Genomic DNA, 20,493 nt, shown 5'->3' with positions numbered 1-20,493 from the left:
TTTTGCCCCAAACCCTAACCCAGTGCAGTAACCCACAATCAGAAGGCCTCTCACAAAGGAGCTTTCTCCCTTGGCACCTGTACCAGAGAGATGAGCCCCCAAAATGTCTGGCTTTGAAAAACAATAGGGCTTAAGTCTAGGAGACCCAAAGCGCTGTAGAGGACAGAGACTACACTCTTGAATAGCTTGTGCACAGACTCACTCAACCTTGGGACTGGAACAAAAGCAGCAGTTTGAAAAGTGCCTAGATTATTTGTGCAAAAGATATTTTTTTTTAATATTTTATTTATTATTTGAGAGCGAGCGAGCACGAGAGCACATGCAAGCGTGTGCAAGTGGGGGAGAAGCAGAGGGAGAGGGACAAGCAGACTCCATGCTGAGTGTGGAGCCTGACCCAGGGCTCAGTCTCATGACCCTGAGATCATGACCTAAGCAGAAATCAAAAGGTGGATGTACAACTGACTGAGCCACCCAGGTACCCTGTGAAAAAGATGTTTGCTCACCTTACAGTCTGCCAGAGGGGCAGGGGCCTATTGGGACTCTCTCCTGGAAGGAGGCACTGGTGAGCACCATTCCTACACTCTCCTTCTGCCCTGCTAGCGCTGCTAGTTTAGGCAGGTGTGTGTAGTCCCTGCACCTCCCTCGGCCCTGCCAAAGTGGGGGGTGCACTCAGCCCCTGAGATCTCCCGTGGCTGTACTAAACTAGAGGTGTACACAGTTCTTGCAATCTCCTACTGCCCTGCCAAAACTAGGGGGCATGTCTACCCCTGCACTGTCCAACTGCTTCACTAAAGCCAGGGAGTGAGCACAGACCAAACAGGGGACTCTCCTTGATCACTTGGCTCCAGTGGCAGGCAGGGGCTTATATTCCTGACTCCCTCCCATACTGAAACAATCAGAGAGATGGTTCTTGGCAGGCCACCAACCCCAGGGCACTGCAGAGACCGCTGACTTAAACACATCCCCAGATTTCCTGTGAAAAAAAGCCTTTTCCTTGTCCTAGAGCTTCAACCTCAGAGGCCAACTTCAGGTCTGCTACATGTCTGGAGGCTATGAAAGTGCTCCAAGGGAACAGAGGCCAGGAGATACCATCTTTGCACTCTCCCTAGGCCTTGCTATGTAGTTCACCAGTACCTCCCAAGAAGGAGCGGATACATTCATCCGGAGTCCTGATGTTTGCAACTGCTGCCCAGAGTCTGTTTGCAGGTCCCAAGGGCTGGGATGCCTGCTTTGGGGTGCAAACCCCTTACTCCTCAGGGAGAAGCTCATGCTTGGTAAACCTCCAGACTGCCTAGCAGGGTTTACAATCGCAGTCCCACAAGACTGTCTAGACAAAAAGCAATAATACTGGGGCACCCAGGCGGTTCAGTTGGTTAAGCATCCAGCTCTTAGTTTCAGCTCAGGTCATGATCTTGGAGTCATGAGATTGAGCCCATGTTGGGCTCCACATTCAGCAGGAGTCTGCTCCGTTCCCTCTCCTTCTTCCCCTCCCCACGTTCACATCCCTGCTCTCTCTCTCCCTCTCTAAAATAAATAAAACTTTAAAAAGAATGGATGAACACAGTGAGAACTTCAATAAGGAGATAGAAAATACAAGAAAGTACCAAATAGAAGTCACGAACTAACGAAAACAATAAGTCAACTGAAAAATACACAAGAATGTTCAACAGCAGACTAGATGAAGCAGAAAGAAGGATCAGTGACCTGGAAGACAGGCGGTGGAACTCACCCACAGAGCAGCAAAAATAAAAAATAATCTTAAAAAGTGCAGATAGGTTGAGAGACTGATGGGGCAACATCACATGGAATAATAATGTTCACATAATAGGGGTCCCCGAGGGAAAAGAGAAAGGAAAGGGGGCAGGAAACTGATTTGAAAAAAAAATAATAGCTAAACAATTCCCTAAGCTCAGAAAAGAAATAGACATCCAGATTCAGGAAGCTTAGAGAGGTCCAAAAAGAGAACTACATCAAGACATGTTATAATTAAAATGTCAGAAGTTAGAACTGACAGAAAATTTAAGTAACGATACAAGGCAGAGTAACAGAGGTTGGATAACATCGTAATTATAATCTTTGTAGAATTATATCATGTATTAGCCTAAGTCATACTAAAGCAAACAGCCCTGAGGAATTTAATGTTATAGTCATTTAATTAATTCAGGCTAGGAGTATTTCAAGAAAAAGTCCTATTTGGGAATTCTTCATCTAGTGATGATAAACTAAAGTCAGAAAGTCAACTCTGTCCCCTTTAAACTTCAGGAACAGAAAAAAAGTCCACAATCATGTCTAACACCATCCACAATAAATCACTTTCAATCCAGTCCTGAAAACTAATATATAGATTAGGAAGAAAGCATTACAGAAAAATTTCATTTTCATTAATCAAGTTTTAAAATATAACAGGCCTTACAAAAATGCCCTTTAGAAAGACAATTCCTTGAAGTTTTAAGTCAATGGAAACTAATGCTACCCTCAAAATACATGTTGAAACGATTACTGTAGATTACCACTTTCCATCCTCAGATGAAAAATTGTCAAGAGTCGCCCACACTGTGAATCCTAAAGAGAACTAACATGCTCTTTCTGTATCTTGTACAGCAGACATGTGGATGTGCAAACACATCCAGAAGGCCTTTGAGGGCTGACAGCCTGCTGGAGTAATAAGGAATTCATCAGTGTTTCTGGCTTTCTGGTGGGCCCAGAGAATTCTAGGTAACCAAGCTGATGTGTCATGAGAGTACAAGTGTTCCCTATGATGATACAAAGACGATACGTATCACCTCCTCAGGGCAGACACCAAAATCCATGTTCGTATACCAAAATCTGAGACACATACATATATTAAGAAATGATTTTGTTATCTTGAAAGAAAAACACATTGTTCCAATGCCACGTTCCTAGTTTTTCCTCAAGTGACTATAGGTAGTAGCAACTGCAGTCAGAAATATCAGAAATAAAAAAGTGAGGGCAACATCTGAAGTTTACTCCTGCAAATATTTAGAGAACATCTGTGAGCAATACACATGGGATTACATCAACAAAATTGCACCATCTCACATACCAGTCAAATCCTCAAGTCTAAGAGATGGAGGAAGTTTTGACCTTCCAGAGCTACTATTAAGGAAGAAGGTGGAGACAACACTGATATAAGTTCCTACGTTGGCACAAGAGCCAAAAATACCTTGCTTCTCCATAACCCCAACTGAAAGTAAACCTCTCACTTCATAAATGTGCAGTACAGTGACTATAAGTACAATATTGCCTATAGCAGTATGAGAAATTATTCCTGTACTATATATTGTCAACCTTTTGAATTCTGACACCTAAAATGTTTAATAATAAATGCTTTTTTTAAAAGAACAAAAACTTCAGGCTGTATCTTTATTCTAGAAGTTCACCCTACAACTGGCTTCAGTCTTAGGCAAACATTTAGCAATTTGGAAAAAATCTACATTTGGTGCTTTGTGTGTGTATAAAACAAAAGCACAGTAATAAATCTTTAAAAGTGAAATAAGGATTCTTGATACAAAAGATTTTGTTCTGGGGAAAACAGCTGGGAGAACAGTGTGTTGTTTTCAAATGATGGTGGAGGAATATGCATTTAATTATGAGAGAGGGAAAGAGAATGAGACAAAATACTATTAAAATAGAAATAAATTATAATTAATTGATATTCAACAAGGGTATCAAACAATTACATGGGGAAAGAATAGTATTTTCAACAAGTGGTGCTGAAACAACTCAATATTCACATACAAATGAAATTGGAACCCTACCTCACACCATATAGAAAAAATAATTCAAAATACATCAAAGACATAAATATAAGATTAAAATGATAAGTTCTTAGAAGAAAACAGAGGTAAATGTTAGTAGTCTTGAACTTGTCACTGCCTCCTCAGCTATGACCCCAAAGCACAAGCAACAACAACAACAACAACAAAATATATATACATATACATATATAAATGGAACTCCATCAAAATGTCAAAGTTTTGTGCTTTCAAGGACACTATCAATAAAGTCAAAAGACGAGCCACTAAACGGGAAAAAATATTTGCAAATCATATACCTTATAAGAAACACATATCCAGATTGTATAAAGAATTCTTACAACTCAAACAGACAACCCAATTAAGAAATGGACAAATGACCTAAATACACATTTCTTAATATGCAAATATATATATATTATATATATGCATATATAATATATATATATAGCCAATAAGCACATGAAAATATGCTCAACATCACTAATCATTAGGGAAATACAAATCAAAACCACAATGAAATACCATCTCCTACCCACGTGGATGGCTACTATCAAAAATCCCTAAAACAACAAGTGTTGGCAGGGATGTGGAGAAATTGAAACCACTGTACACTGTTGGTGGGCTTGTAAAAATGGTGCAACCACATTAGAAACAGGTAATACCTCAAAATGTTCAACACATAGTTATCATATGACCCACCAATATCACTCCTGCATATATACCCAAGAAAAATGAAAACTATGCCCACACAAAAACTAGTTTATTCATAACAGCATAAAGACAACAACCCAAATGTTCATCAACTGATGAACAAATTAAAAAAACAAACAAACATGATCTATCCAATCAATGGAATATTATTCAGCCTTAAAAAGGAATGGAATTGTGATACACACAACAACACAGATGAGCCTTGAACACATTCTGCTAATTGAAAGAAGCCAGTCACAAAAGACCACATGTTGCATAATTTAATTTATATGGAATTTCCAGAATAGATAAATCTAGGGAGACTGAAAGTAGATTAGTGGTTGCCTAGGGCTGGTGGTGATGGCTAAGTTTCTTTTAGACATAACAAAAATGTGCTAATGGGTTAGAATAGTATAGTTAATGATACTTAAGGCCATTAAATTGTACACATTAAATGAGTGACTGGTATAGCCTGTGAATTATATTTCATTAAGCTGTTATCACAAAGATGCAAAGAAAAGAACTTCTGCATTCATCAAGTAGAAAAAGCATGAACTTGATTAATACATCAAAAATGGGGAAAAGAAAAAAGCAAAATAAAGATGGAAGGAATAAATCATGCCTGTTTTTTATTATTTTAAACATATACAGACTGACTTCTCCAACTAAATCAAAAGTGCCATCAGGTGATGGTAAAAATACATGCTCATGCTGTTCAAGAAATATACTTAAAATGGCAAAAAAGGGTTGAAAAAAATTTACCCGGCGTGGAGATACTAGGCATGAAGAGGAAGCAGGAATGGCAAAATTAATAGCAGATAAGCTGGATATCAGGTTATAGGTACTAAGATGACATGATTAAAGGTACAGTTTGGAAAGACAATATTAAAGGTCTAAGTATGTATACACCTAACAATATGAAACCTAACAACTCTAAAAATGCAAGAACATGGTAAAATTTTAGCTCTTCAAATGGGAGTACCTACTAGAGAGAAAAAAACAGAGGTGCCTGGGTGGTTCAGTGGTTGAGCATCTGCCTTTGGCTCAGGTCATGATCCTGGGGTTCTAGGATTGAGTCCCGCATCAGGCTCCATGCAGACAGCCTGCTTCTTCTCCCTCTGCCTATGTCTCTGCCTCTCCCTCTGTGTCTCTCATGAATGAATGAATGAATGAATAAATCTTTAAAAAAAGACACAGAAAATAGACACCCTTTCTTCCATCAAAAAAACATACATTTTTTCTTACACCTATAAAATGCCACATTTATAAAGATTAACTGCATATATGGCAACAAAGAAAACCTTTACAAGCCTTCCAAATTAAAGATTTAAAGGACAGTTCTTTGATCACAATCCAGTGAAATCTGAATTAAATCATTAGGTAACAAAAAATGGTAACCACATAGAAATTAAATATACTCTTCAATAAAGAAAAAATCAAGAAAAAAAAAAAAGACTAAAGAAAATCCTGAAAGCAATGGAAAGGAGGATACACTCTAAGGAGATTTTAGTGTCAAACGCTTTCAATTTTAAACATTGTTTTTAAGAAAAGAAACGCTGTATTCATTTAAACCCATCAGAAAAGGACAGCTCAATAAATCAAAAAAGAGAGACATAATTATAATAAAGATAAAATTTTAAACTAATAAAAAACATAAGAGGGGCAAATAAACTCAAAGTTGGTTCTTTGAAAAGACTAATAAAACAATAAAAGACCTCAAATGCCCTATTAAGGATAAGAGGGAAGACAGGGAGTGGGGGGGGGGTTCAGGGAGTGGGGGGAAAAGAGGAAGAGACAGAGAGAGAGAGATGCAAAACAGATAAGGAATTTGAACAGAGATATAAAAGCAAATGTGTAATATAAAAGCAAATAGAAGAATCATTAAACTGCAAGACATTTTATGGTAACAAATTTGATAACCTAGGAGAAATGATTTCCTCAGAAAACAAAATCATCCAAATGATTCAAGAAGTGGAAAATTAAAAAAAAAAAAGTACCAAGACCAGGCAGTTTTGCTGCTGAATAACCCATCATTCTACTGTTAAATGGCAATAGGCAATTAAAAAATAATAAGCCAATTCACTTTATGAAGCTGAGCATGATTTTAATACCCAAACCTGGGAGGGATGAGAGGAGAAACTATTAACGAATCTGGCTTATGACAGATTAGTTACAGAAACTGAACTAATGTTAGCAAATAACAGAAGTCATCCATCTATCAAAGGGATACATCCTGAGACCAACTTGGATTTATTCCAGGAAATTAAAGGAAGCTCAAGACCAGAAAAATCAATAAAATTTACCTCATCCCTAAATTAACTCTAAAAAACTCTAAGACCATAGCAATAAATGCATCTGATAAAAATGAAGGCATTTGATAAAAGTTTAGCAGCCATTTCTTACAAAAATTAAGATAAGAACAGAAGGAAGTTATTCATGAAGTATTATTAAACAAGAAGTGCTGCTTGATCAAGAGGCAGATAAAACAATGACAAAACCTCCACACGTGCATGGGTAGGTACAAATGGGTTCCTGGATGAGAGCACCAAGTTGCCAACAGGACCAGAAGCAGAGGTGAGGAGAGGAGATTTTTAACAGATAAGAAGGGAAAATCATGTAGGATATCAATGCAATAAGATGCAAATGAGATTGGATGCATTCACATCTCTAATTGTAAAACACTACATGCAATCAGCACTACCGAGAAAAAAGGTACTCTTGTTTTCAACCCCATAGCCTTCACGTACTTTCCCAGTACCAGAGTACAAGGGAAGATACTCTGTTGTAGACATTACAATTCATCGTACTCCTTTTTAAGTTTTTTTTTTAATTTATTCATGAGAGACAGAGAGAGAGAGGCAGAGATAGGCAGAGGGAGAAGCAGACGCAGGACTTGACCCCAGGATTCTGGGATCACGACCCAAGCCGAAGGCACGGAGTCACCCAAGCACTCCATTTTTTAAAGATTTTTAAAATTTATTTTGTCGTAGTCCTTACTGAAAATGTGAATCAGAGCATGAGCTGCAGGTCAAAACTCGGGCACAGCGATGCCACCCCAAGTCAAGCCAAACTCCTGGCTTGCTGAGCTCTGATTCAGTCTCTCACAGGGGCACTTGGAGCTGTTAATAAGGAGCAGGAATTTGAGCAGTCCTTTGGTTTTCCCTAGAGCCATCTGCACCCATCATGTTTACCAAGGCTCTAGCAAAGTGTTGGTGCTGGCACCCTCCCCGCCCCCCCCCCCCACCTCGGGTGCCCTGTTAGCTCCGAGAACATCCTTCTTATGATAGCACCTATTACTTGGCATCACGATGATCTGAGGACCACCTGCGCTCATCACTAGGCTCTATGCTGGCTGAGGGCTAGAACCTTTCCTTGTTACTTCTCAAGTCAGAGTTTCTAATGTAGCACCTGGCACGTCGGAAGTACTGTCAGTATCTGCCAAATGAATGAAATGTACTCAAAACATGAAGTCTGCATTCAGAAACTTCTTTCTGGAGCCATTTGCTTTAATTTCCCGGGCAATTTAAAACATTTCCAATCTTGCTGCCAGTAAGCTGATGGGGGGTGAAGGAATGCTGGCATACCCCACGGACCACATGACTCTGGTTGGTCCTTTGGCAGTAGGGATGTTGAGGGCATTGCTATCGCCCTTAGGAACTCACCAAGATGGGGGAAGGGGTACTTTGCTGAGTGCCTACTGTGTCTGACCCTGTGTGAAGTCACCTGGGACCTGCAGCTGCCCTCTGGGAGGTGTCGCTTGAGAGACAGGGCTGAGATGGGCACCCGGGTATGTGTCTGTCTCCAGAGCTCTGGGAACCACATCACCATGCCTTCCCGAGAAGCAGAATCAGACAGCTGCAGATCTTCATTCCTTCCCACCGAAGTATCTCATACACCATCTTCAGAAGTTTAGGCCATACTCTTTAGCCACTCCAGCTTCCCTGAAGTAATCAGCCATCTCCCTGAATTTACCTGCATCTTTTCCAGGATCTATTACTTATCTGCCAGCCTTCTTGAAGATAATGAGTCTATAAATTTTTTTACAGATACTATGAACTTACACTTGCTAATATTTGCATAACATGCACCTCTTTCAATCTTTTTTTCTTTTTTAAAGATTCTTTTTTTTTTAATTTTTTTACTTATTTATGATAGTCACAGAGAGAGAGAGAGAGGCAGAGACACAGGCAGAGGGAGAAGCAGGCTCCATGCACCAGGGAGCCCGACATGGGATTCGATCCCGGGTCTCCAGGATTGCGCCCTGAGCCAAAGGCAGGTGCCAAACCGCTGCGCCACCCAGGGATCCCCCACCTCTTTCAATCTTAAGGAGAAGCTTCTCACTGCGATGGTCTCCAATTTCCCAATTAGGTTTTGTGCCAAGATCCCACTGGAATTCTGCGTGCACGTCCCCTAAGATGCCATAAATTGTGGTTCAGTTTCCCAGCCAGCAGAAGAAAACGAAAACATAATGGAAATCCTGCTGAAATACTACTCAAAGAGCAAACCAAAGGGAACGTATTTATTTGCCTCGAATGCTAGGACCTAAGAAAAGCAAGTTTCATTAGAGGCAAATGAGGAGGGAGGTATCAACTTTCCTACGTGGGCTGTGGAGTGGAGCTCTGCTCACTCACAGCAGCTCAGAATCTTTACGCAGTATACCCCCTCTCCCACCTGCCAAATTCAGCTGTGGATTCTCAGAAAAACTGAAATTTGAGATGTTATGGATTCTCCACCTTCCCCAAATGCAGGAGGAACATCTATAAAAAAGACTCTTAACACACTCCTTAGACAATTCCACTTATTTACATTTTTTCTTCTCAGAATATCATCCTTTATCCCGATCCCTGATCTTCTCTAACAGTTTCCTAAACAAGAAAACAGGTGTCCTCCCACTCCAGTTCCATCCAAAATAACTTTTTAATTGCTTTTGCCATGGGTGCTTTTTGGCAGCTTTGAAACATCAGAATTGCATCAACCTACCAGTCTCTTCACCATCTCGGAAAGAATGGGGGCACTTCTCAGAGGCCCCTGTCACCTGCTCTGGGGTCTGTCCCCTTCTGACCCAGCTGGAGGGCCTTGACAGAAGAGTGTGAGGTAGATTCTCAGACTGTGCCTGGTGATGCCTTACAGGGCACCTCAGGAACTGAGGGGCTGCCAGCGGAGGGGAGGGTCTGGGCTCAGGGACCCTACAACTAACAACTTCAAAGACAGCGCTTGTTTTCCACTGGTTCTTCTATGTAGCCTGGTTTCTCCTCTCTAAGGTTCCTGATTGCCAAAAAGTTTTGAAAATCTAAGTAGCACAATATCCATTGTGGGCCTTTTGGCCACATGGGACAAAAGGAGTTTAAAGGAATAAAGATAAAGCTACCTGCAAGGACGCACCAGCTCTGTGCTTCCCCACACATCTTACTGATTCTCACAACCCTGGGAAGGAGCTCCTGCAGGGAAGGCAGATTCCACTGAGCCCCTTGCCCAAAATCACAGGGTGAGCACATGGCACAGCCCAGGCCTCCTGCCCCCGGGTCCTCTCCAGCCATAAACCTACTACCTTTTCAAAACATCTACAGCTTCAAACCATCGATGTCCAATTAAACAACTCCATCTAGAGCAGCCTATGCACATTGCTTACCTGCAGGATCTTACCTGTCCACTTCCAAAGTTACTGTGGGAATCTCCCAGAGAGAAGACAAAGAATTCATTTTTATTCCCTGGGTTGTTTTCCATCATTTCCCCCTTGTGAATCCTCACACAATGAGTCGACATGTGGCCCTACTAATCTGAACCTGCTTTTCCATCAATCCTCTTTTCTTTAGGGACTGTGCTACTTAAGCAGGCTGTTGTAACAACCCCTCATGAAATGTATGATTAATCAAACAATAAAGAAGTTCATTTCTTGCCGACATAAATTAGTCCATGACAAATATGACTGATGTGTGAGTGGCTTTTCTCCAAAGGGTGGTTTAGATACAAGGTCCTTTCATCTACTGGCCCCCAACATCTCTGACGCCTGGCTCAGAAGAGCTTCCATGTGGCCAGGCCTAAGAGTGGGGTCCACACTTTGGCTCACTTTCCACTGCCCTGAATCCAGGCAGTGGTCTGTCTCACTGCAAGGGATGCTGGGAACTGGGGTGCAGCCACTGCCTGAAAAGAGAGGCAACAGGTGAGAGAGATTTGGAGAATGACACTGGTCTTCAAGAGCCCCTTGCAAGGGACTATCATTAATTAATTGATAGGACCAGCATATACTGTGTTCCACACTTATGCTCTCAATATGATGCTTCCTTGACCCTTAATCAAGGGAACTAGTTCAACTAGGTCACTTAACCTGTGACTCAGTTTCCTTATGTTAAAAACAGGGATGATAATGCCTCACGAGATTGTTTTGAGGATCACATACATTATAAAGTGCTTAGGGGCATCTGGTTGGCTCATCAGTCAGTTAAGAATCTGATTTCAGCTCAGATCATGATCTCGGGGTTCTGGGATAGGGCCCTAAGTCAGGCTCCGTGCTCAGTGAGGAGTCAGCTTGTCCCTCTCCCCCTGCCCTTCTCCCTGCTGGTACAGGGTCTTTCCCTCACAAATAGATAAAATAAAAAGAAAAAAAAAAAAAAAGAAAAAAGAAAAGAAAAGTGCTTAGAACACTATCTGGCACATAGAGCGCGATGAACAAGCACTTGTTAAACAGATGAGGGGATACAAGAACCTGGTTCCCCTGCAAATTTCCTTTTTTTTTTTAAAGATTTTATTTACTTATTCATAAGAGACACAGAGAAAGAGGCAGAGACATAGGCAGAGGGAGAAGTAGGGTTCCCGCAGGGAGCCCGATGCGGAACTCGATCCCAGAACCCCAGGATCACAACCTGAGCCAAAGGCAGACACTCAGCCACTGAGCCACCCCCTGCAGGTGCCCCTCCCCTGCAGACTCTGCAAATTTCTAACAGACTCCTGTCATGGGGGTTTCTAGCTCTTAGGAAGTGGGCAGGCGGCAGAAGCCCAAGTGTTGATGAGTTCCTCAGCAGCCAAATTCAGTTTCCTATGCAAGACATAAAACCCTGTAAAATACATCCCAGGCCTACTACAGAACCTTCCTAGTAAGGAATCCATTCCCTCAAGAGCTGCCCCAACCTCTCTTCCACTACTTGGGATGTAGAAAATGCTTAGCTCCTTGTAGACATTTCTTCATTGGTGCTGATTTCCAAACCATCTAGTTCTATGTCCATTCATTCTTTTGTTCATTTCTTTATTCAACAAACATTGAGGACTTACCATGTTCTAATGTGACCAAGACATCTGAGGTCTCAGCACACGTGGGCAATGTTTTAGCTTACATGAGGCTGCGAAGAGGGACAGCAGGAAGGCAGTGATTTTATATTCTGGACACAATGACATCTGAACCAAGACCAAACTAACAAGCAAGGGCTACTATGAAGAACATTCCAGGTATGGGCTCTGCAGGCATGAAGGCTCTGAGATGGGTACATTTTGTGTCGATGGCAGGACAGGTGACCAAAGGGACACTGGAAAGGAAAGCTATGGAACACCTAAGGGTGTTGGAGGCCTTGCAAAGGATTCTGGGATTTCCTTTAGCTTCAACTGGAAGCCACTGGAAGGTTTAAGCAGAAGAGTCAGTAGATGAGCTTGTTTGTAAAAGAGCGCTCTTCTTCCACAGAAGGAATGGGGAGAGGGTGGGGTGTCAAGACTGGAAGCTGGAAATCCAAGCAGATGAAGTTTCCAATATCCTGGCCAAGGAGTGATGCTGTCCCAGTTAGAGTGTAAAAATTTGTAGTTCTAAACTTTTTAGTACAGTGATTTATTAAATATGCAGCTAAATATGGCCAGGGATTCATACTTCTGTAATAACAAAGGAGAGAGGGGCTCTTCATACCATGTGCCCGTCGAGACAGAACAGCATCTTCACATTACAGGATGTTTTAGGTAGCCTAGGAGTCTCTTAGTAGAACATCCCTCCCACCCCGAGATAATACCGCACTTCCTCCCGCCAGTACAGACTTTACCACAGCACCTTGAGTGGTCTCTTTCCCTCTTCCTTCCTGCGGGGGAAGATCACAGGGCTTGTCCACAGATTCCATCCTCTCTAAGTTCGGACTTCTCACCAAACCTGCCCAGGCCCCCACCCCATGGGCTCCCTCCAGCACTTGTAGGTAACACTTAGATTGGTCTCTGAACTAGGGAGCTCAGATTCCAGCTACAGTTACTTGCAATATGGTAACAACTACATAATGTCAAACTGCAGGACAGTCACTGAGAAGGCCCCAGGTCAAGATGCTCGGTTTAGGAGAAGATGGGGCCGCTCAGGGGCACAGTGGCGTACCTTCTCTCCCCTCCCAGCCATTGCCAGAGTTTGAGATGCTCTTTTCCTTCCTCTTCACCTGACTAATCTTTATCAGTTCTTCAAGATGCAGCTTAGGGGCTGCCTCCATCAGAGGTGCCACTTCCCCAAACCGACTGAATTAGGGGGTGTGTCTCCCAAATCCCATCTAAATCCATGTTTACCTTGATGACACTGTTCACCAGAAACTCTTCCTCCTTTTCTTCACCTTGGCTCTCTTGCTGGACCCCAGGAGACATGTCTTGTCATTTTTTTTAAAAGATTTTATTTATTTATTCATGAGAGACACACAGAGAGAGAGGCAGAGACACAGGCAGAGAAGAAGCAAGCTCCATGCAGGAAGCCCAATGTGGGACTTGATCCCAGAACTCCGGGATCATGCCCTGAGCTAAAGGCAGATACTCAACTGCTGAGCCACCCAGGCATCCCAAGACATGTCTTATTTATATTTTATCCCAGTAGGGTTCAAAATGCTTGCTGAATTAATAGATGGCACATCTTGCAGGTTGCCAGTGGGTGTATAAACTGGAAAACTGTTTGGCAGGATGTACTAAAGCAGTGGTTCTTGGGGTGCCTGGGTGGCTCAGCGGTTGAGCATCTGTCTTCAGCTCAGGGCATGATCCCGCAGTCCCGGATTGAGTCCCACACTGGGCTCCCTGCATGGAGCCTGCTTCTCCCTCTGTCTTGTCTCTGCCTTTCTCTCTGTCCCTCTCATGAATAAATAAATAAAATCTTTAAAAAAAAAAAAAAAAAAAGCAGTGGTTCTTAAGGCACCTGGGTGGCTGGGTGGCTCAGCCAGTTAAGCCTTTGCCTTCAGCTCAGGTCACGATCTTGGATCCTGGGATCGAGCCCCGCATTGAGCTCCCCACTCAGTGGAGAGACTCTCTCCTTCTGCCCCTCCCCCTGCTCATGTTCTCTGTCTCCCTGTCTCATGTTTTTACTCTCTCTCAAATAAATAAAATCTTTAAACAAATGGGGGTGCCTGGGTGGCTCAGCCAGTTGGTTGGGCATCTGCCTTCAGCTCAGGTCATGATCTCCAGCCCATGCTGGTCTCTCTGCTTAGCAGGGAATCTGCTTCTCCCTCTCTGTGTGTGCTCGCTCGCTCTCTCAAATAAAAAAATAAAATCTTTAATTAATTAAAAAGATAAATACATACATACATAAATAAAATAAAGCAGTGATTCTCAACTACAGGTGATTTTGCTTCCCAGGAGACATATGACAATGTCTGGAGAAATGTTTGGCTGTCGTAACTAGTGGAAAGGGTGCCACTGGCCCTTCAGTGGGTAGGGGCCAGGGATGCTGCTAAACATCTGGCAATGCACAAGACAGGCCTTCTCAACAAAGAATTATCCAGCCCATAAGGTCAATAGTTCTGAGATTGAGATATGCATCTAACCTGTGACCCAACATACCTACTCCTAAGGTTTATGTGCCCAAGGGAAATGACCTATATGTCCATCAGAAACACAAGAATGTCTGAAGCAGCTATACCCACAGAAGCCTCAAACTGGATACAATGTAAAAAACCATTAATAGGATAACAGAAAACAAACTATTTATATGATGCAATACTACATGCAATGTGAAATTAAAGACTGCAATGTACAATAAGAACTGAATAACCAGACCAAAGTAACAGGCAAAATTAATCGATGGTGATAGAATAGAAGCTGGAATAATGATTACCCCTGGAGGCAGGGGGCTACTGACTGGGAAGGAGCAGGGAAATCTCTGGGGTGCTGGGAACATTCTGGACTTCACTTAGGTTATAGTTACACACACTGTGCTGTGGACTACGACTCATGCACTGTATGTGTGTTACACCTCAACAAGCCTTACTCAATGCAATGGTTCTCTAAGAGCACCCTACCAGCAGGAACACGCTCCGGTGTACTGTCCTCTCTACACAAGATCTTCTAACAGCCTTTCTGGTATACTGCAGGCAGGAGTGTGGTAGGTGCATCTCGGGGAGGCTGTTTCACCAGATATCAAAAACCTTACATGTCCTTAATTCAATTCTGTTTTGATCATTTTGTGCTAAGGAATGTGCTAATAAGGATGTGCACACAAACTTAAGCCTCAAGAATATTTATCATCACATAATAAATAAGAGGGGGAGGGGTCAATGAATTCAATGCCCACCCAGAGGGAACTGTGTAATATTACAGACTCATTAAAACTGACATTCTAAAATTTAAATGGAGAACATTTACGATATATTAATTAGAAGTAAAAAGCAGATTGCCCAATAAGATGTAACTTAAGATAGATGAAGGATACACTCAATATGTTTAACTATGATCATCTAAGGTAATGAGAAATAATGGGATTTCTTAAAATTTTATCGTTCCCCCCCCTTAAGATGTACATATATGGTTAATAAATATATAATCATAGTTCTTAAAAGTAAAGGTGAGTTTTGAACTTTAAAACTGAGTACCTGACTTCACAAAACCCCCAGACTGCCAATGTATTCAATGCCCTGCTACCTGCAGAAACACTCTAAACTCTCATCACAATGGCTGAGGCATAGCAGGGATTAAATAGATAAATTTCAGATTTTCTGTCCCCTATCTGACTGTGGAGATTGGTTACACAAATCCATACAGGCATTAAACCTCACAGAACTGCGTATCGCCCCCACCCAAAAAAGGTTAAAAGCAATTCTGTGTAAAAATATGAAAGTAAATACTTCTGACTGAACAAGGCTTTAGAAGCTGCAAAGAAAAAAATAAAAAGCTACAACCATCCCTGAATGCTCAAGTCTACCTAGTTAGAAGGCTAGCATTCCACCAGGTAATCTCATCGCCCCAGACCCTGCCTACAACACCCCATCTGTGTTTCTCTGTGAAGCAGAGGTGATGCTTGTTCTCTGAGTACTTGGGAAGGTTCAGGGTGATGATGAAAAAGCATCAGGGGGACTGCCGGTGATGATCAGTGTCATCCCCACTACCGAAGAGAACCTCTCTCCAGGCAGCTCCTTCTCTGAATTCTCCCTGGTGGTGGCACATGTTTGGTTATTATGGAGCACTCATAAGATGTACCTGGTAGCTCACCCAGACTCAGAGTTCCTCCCGGAGCCACAGAATGTGGTACAGACCTGAACGTGGGAGCAGCTGCTCCTGGACACCACTGACAGGGGCCCAGGTACCTGAGCTCATAAATCCATTATGAAAGGCTCCGTTTAATTCTGGTTCAAGAGAGAGATTTTCCTCCTCTTACTTGTTAGAAAAAAAGATTTTAAGCCAAACAAGCCAACAACAAACCCTAGGATAAAACATTTAACAATGTTAATTTTCAAAGCCCTGTGGTCCTCACCAGCTTCTCAAGGTCATACCTCCCTACTGAATGATTACAGAAGGCTGCTGACATGGTACATGGCAAAAACGCTCCTATGAAGTCCAACCTCTAATATAAAAAGCAAACAGCTCAGATCCCAGCCAGCCACGACAAAGGACCCACAAAGCCGCACACACAGGAGCCCCAGAGCATCTGTGAATCTGTCTGTTCCTTCGCCTCCTCAGAGAGAAGGAATCACAAGACTGCTCAGAATAAGAAACCAAAAGGGCAGAAGCCCAAAAGGCAGCCGGGCCTGAATTTCATGCTGTCTCCAAAGAGTGAGCTCACATGCTGTGTCGGTTATTTGCACAGTGGGCAGGCCAGGCTGACAGCTTGAGGGGGATATTTTAGAGAGATAACTGCAAGTCTGATTTGCAGAGGGTTCTCAGGGCCTTGCGCTCCCAGTAAGCATTTCCAACTCCCAGGCTGACCCTCCACTCACACAGGGGTTAAGAGCCTGCAGCCAGCTCCCAAAACCTGGTCTTTGTATTTAAATCATCTCAAGGGGACACGTATCTCCAGGCACAATCAGAACCTGGGGAGGAGGGGGTGGGGGGGGAGGAGGGAGGGGACCTTTCCACCCATAATTGCTGGCTGCACTTCTGGAGCACCTGATCCAGGAAGCTAAATACGTGGAAAAAAACAGAAGAGTCTGGGAAGCCTAGAACACTCTGAAGAGCAGCTAGCGGAGTCTCCACTTTAACCCCAGAAATGCCTCTGCCTCCCTTCCCCTCCTCCCCTCAGCTGGGCACCAAGTGTCTCCCTACTGGGTACACTGCAAATGTAAATCAAAATTCAATGGTGCCCGGTGCCCACGCCTCTCTCATGCACAGGGACTCTAGGCCACCAGAGGGTTCCCAGACAGCAGTTGTAATCTCTTTCTAATTAAAAACAAAAACCGAAAAAACCCTAACTGGCCCAAACCAGCAATATGTATTTACATATAAGACACAGTTGCACACATACACGTTCACACACGTCCCTATTTACATACATAAACACGATTTTACAGCAGAAGGTAAGCAAGCCTGTTCCCTAAGTCTAAAACCCTTTGCTTTCCTCACCTGATTCTAGCAGCAACAGCCATTTATGCCACAAATTTTCTTATGAGGGCTGATTACAGATCAAAACACCACCCTCCTGGCTTGCCTCCCTATCCTACCCTACCAGCCCAGTGAGATCTGTTAACAAACCAAGATCAAAGATGGAAGAAAGGCCCAAACTGCATTCCTTGAAAGTAGGGTTAGGGATCCCTGGGTGGCGCAGCGGTTTGGCGCCTGCCTTTGGCCCAGGGCGCGATCCTGGAGACCCTGGATCGAATCCCATGTCGGGCTCCCGGCGCATGGAGCCTGCTTCTCCCTCTGCCTGTGTCTCTGCCTCTCTCTCTCTCTCTCTCTCTCTCTGTGACTATCATAAATAAATAAATAAAAATTAAAAAAAAAAAAAAAGAAAGTAGAGTTAGATTCTATACTTTGATAAACCTCAGAGCCTGAACCTCTTTGCTCTCAGAGCGACCAGGGTGCAGCTCTCAGCCTCTAATAAACATGTCCATCTCCACGCCCCCCCCCCCGCCCCCTGCCACTAGGCACAAGGGTTTTCTCTGCCCAGTGCCTATTTTCAGCTCCCATAAATCATATCATATTGTTTCAGGCAATCTGAACTCATGCTTAATAAACCATCAACCTCACCCCTCCACCACCACCACTCCAAATTTCCCTCAGGGAAAGACTGTTTCAAGGAGGAAAGGAAATTCTTCATTAGGGCTGGATTTTAAAAGCAAGCTTCCACACAAAACCGGAAAACAAAATTGGGTATAAATACCATCAAATAACCACTAATGTCTTTGGTTAAAACGCTTGCCTGGGATTCTCAGGTCTAGGTGTGAGTTCAGTGAACATCCAAACGAAGCAGAGTTTGAACCTAATACTAAATGACACATGATCCTGCACTTCAGGACCATTTAAGTGCTGCAGTAGCTAGATTAAATTGCTCTGATGCAGAATTTCTCTATAGTATAGGTTACTAAGAAACATGATATTGCTTTAAAATTTATTTAGGTGTGTTCATCCTTTCCACACCCACACACTCACGGATCTTCTTCATAACCAGGCCTAACCTAACACAATTCCCCTGTTTTCCCCTGGAGATGTTAGGGAAACAAGAGGACATGTGTCTCAAGTTCCAAGATCAAAAAACTGGATCACAGCACTCACAGCATCAAGTCTGCCAAACCAGAGCTCTGGGTACATACAATTCTTAAAGAGCTAATTTAACGGAAAACAGGCGTCTGGGGCTGCAAGCCCTTAGGACATTCTGGAAAATGTAGGGGGTTTCAAAGGATTATGCAGAGTGACATGACTTTGAACACGCCCAAACTCTTAACCAAAGCCTAAACGAGAACATTTTGTTAAATTTACCCATTCCAAAACACTGCACAGTTAACTGGGACCCTGCAAAGCTCAGTGCGTCCACACTGCAGCCTGCCTGCTGGAGGTTTGCACACCACTCCCTGCTGAGAGTCCAGCCAACCCAACCAGCCTAGCAGCAGGCTGCAGCAATGATGTCCAGATCCAAGCCCAGGCACTGGCCAGGGGTCCCTTGGGTCCGTCCTCCTATGCACTGTATTCCTGACTGGTTGAACAATCCTCAGGCAGAGCCCCAAGAAAAGCCGCATCATGCCGGGTCTGGCCACTCCCTGGTCCTCAACACCACCGGTTGCACACCCTTCCACACAAAAATGGTGTGCAGAAACAAGGCTCTGCCACAGAAGGCTGCTGAGCAAGGCACGAAGGCATCCCGGGACGGGTGGGAACAGCTGGTTGGTCTCTACCTCTCCCAGAGGGCAGAGGCCACAGAGCTTCTGCAGGGTGAGATGTTTTAAAACCAACTCTCGAAAAAGGAGGCAGTAAAAGAGGACCTCAAGCAGCCCCAGCTGCCAGCACTCCTGCGACCTCCAGGTATCAGGGGCTTGACCAAGACGACGGTGGTCGGCAGAACACAAATGGAGGTGTGTTCTGGCCCAAGAGCATACGTACACCTTAACGCTGCTAAACTTGTCGTTTCACTCTTCTCTGCTCTTAGCAAGTGATCCTGAAAGGCAGGGACAAAGTTTTTCAGGATAACTGGAGAAAACACAAGCCAGTGAGGACGTCCTGGGGCCTCTCCCGAGGCTCTCACCGCGCCTCCCTCCAACTGGCACCGGTCCCGCCCCTGGCACCTGGGTAAGGCTGCTCTGGGGCCGTCAGTACAAAGTGACCACACACACACACACACACACACACACGCAGCGTCAGGTCTTCAGAGTCCCTCCAACGAGTAAAGCCCAACTCAAACGCAGCCCTCAAGCGCGACCCCACAGGTGTTAGGGGCTCGGACGCTCCCCGCAAGTGAGGGGAGGCGCCCCTCCAGGTGCTGGCCGGCGGCGGGGCGTCCTGCGCGCCGCGGGAGCTCGGGGCCCTACGCAGGCAGCTGCACTCCGGCCCCCCAGCCCCGCCGCGCTGGCCCCGAGGCGCCCCGACACGCACAGCTGCCGCGGAGCAGCCGCCCGGGCGTCGGGAGGCGTCGGGAGTCCCCGGGCCGCCCCCGCCCGCCCCCGCCCGCCCCCGCCCCCGCCCCCGCCGCGCCTCACCTCCCGTGTCCTCGAAGCGCGGGGGCGGGCGGTCCCGCAGCGCGGCGGTCCAGCCCGCGCCAGCCTCGTCCTCCTCCGGCTCCGGGGCGGCGGCGGCGGCGGCGGCGGCGGGCGGCGGCGGCCCGGGGCGCTCGTGTTCGTCGTCCGACGAGGCGGCCGAGGAGGAGCGCGAGGCGGCCGACGTGCTGTAGAAGGGGTTCCCGCCGCTGTCCGGGCCCGACTCGCCGAACACGTCGTCCGAGATGTGCAGGCTCTCGTAGCGCGCGCGGGCCGCCTCGAGCAGCGCCGGCGCCCTCCTCCGCGCGCCCCCGCCGCCCTCGGCCATCGCCCCGGCCGCCGCCCGCGCGCCCGCCCCCCACAGCGCCTCCCAGCCGCACGCGCCGGGCCCCGGGCCCGCGCCGCGGCCCGCCGCCCCCCACCAGCGCAGCCCGCAGCACAGCGCCCGCCGCCCCGCGCCCGGCCGGCCCGCCGTCTTGGCCGCCTCGGGCCCGGCGCCCGGGGAAGCGCCCTCGGAGCTGGGGCGCCGCAGGCTGCGGGCCGCGGCGGGACGAGGGGCGCGCGGGCGGGAGGCACACGGGCTGCGGCCGGGCCCAGGCGCCGCCGCCGCTGCCGCCGCTGCCGCCGCTGCCGCCGCCGCCGCCGCCGCCGCTGCGTCTCCTCGGCGCCCGCCGCGTCCCCGCGCGCCCTCCCGCGGCACCCGGCGC

The 20,493-nt window shown here is 45.5% G+C and overlaps 1 protein-coding gene across 2 annotated transcripts in view; it reads right to left on the bottom strand.

The window, feature by feature from the left end:
- Positions 1-20,117, bottom strand: part of PGBD5 (piggyBac transposable element derived 5) — a 107,231-nt gene extending 87,114 nt beyond the window's left edge. For both annotated transcript variants that reach the window (XM_072823111.1, XM_072823112.1), the window contains exon 1: positions 19,790-20,117. In XM_072823111.1, the coding sequence (XP_072679212.1) occupies positions 19,790-20,114 (325 nt within the window). In that variant the 5' untranslated portion in view covers positions 20,115-20,117. The remainder of the gene's footprint in view (positions 1-19,789) is intronic.
- Between the last annotated feature and the right edge of the window lie 376 nt (positions 20,118-20,493).

Source organism: Canis lupus, chromosome 4, assembly GCF_048164855.1.
Source record: "Canis lupus baileyi chromosome 4, mCanLup2.hap1, whole genome shotgun sequence".
In the NCBI taxonomy this organism is placed as follows: domain Eukaryota; kingdom Metazoa; phylum Chordata; class Mammalia; order Carnivora; family Canidae; genus Canis; species Canis lupus.
Note: the sequence above shows the minus strand (reverse complement) of the source record. Positions and strands in the feature narration are given on the sequence as shown.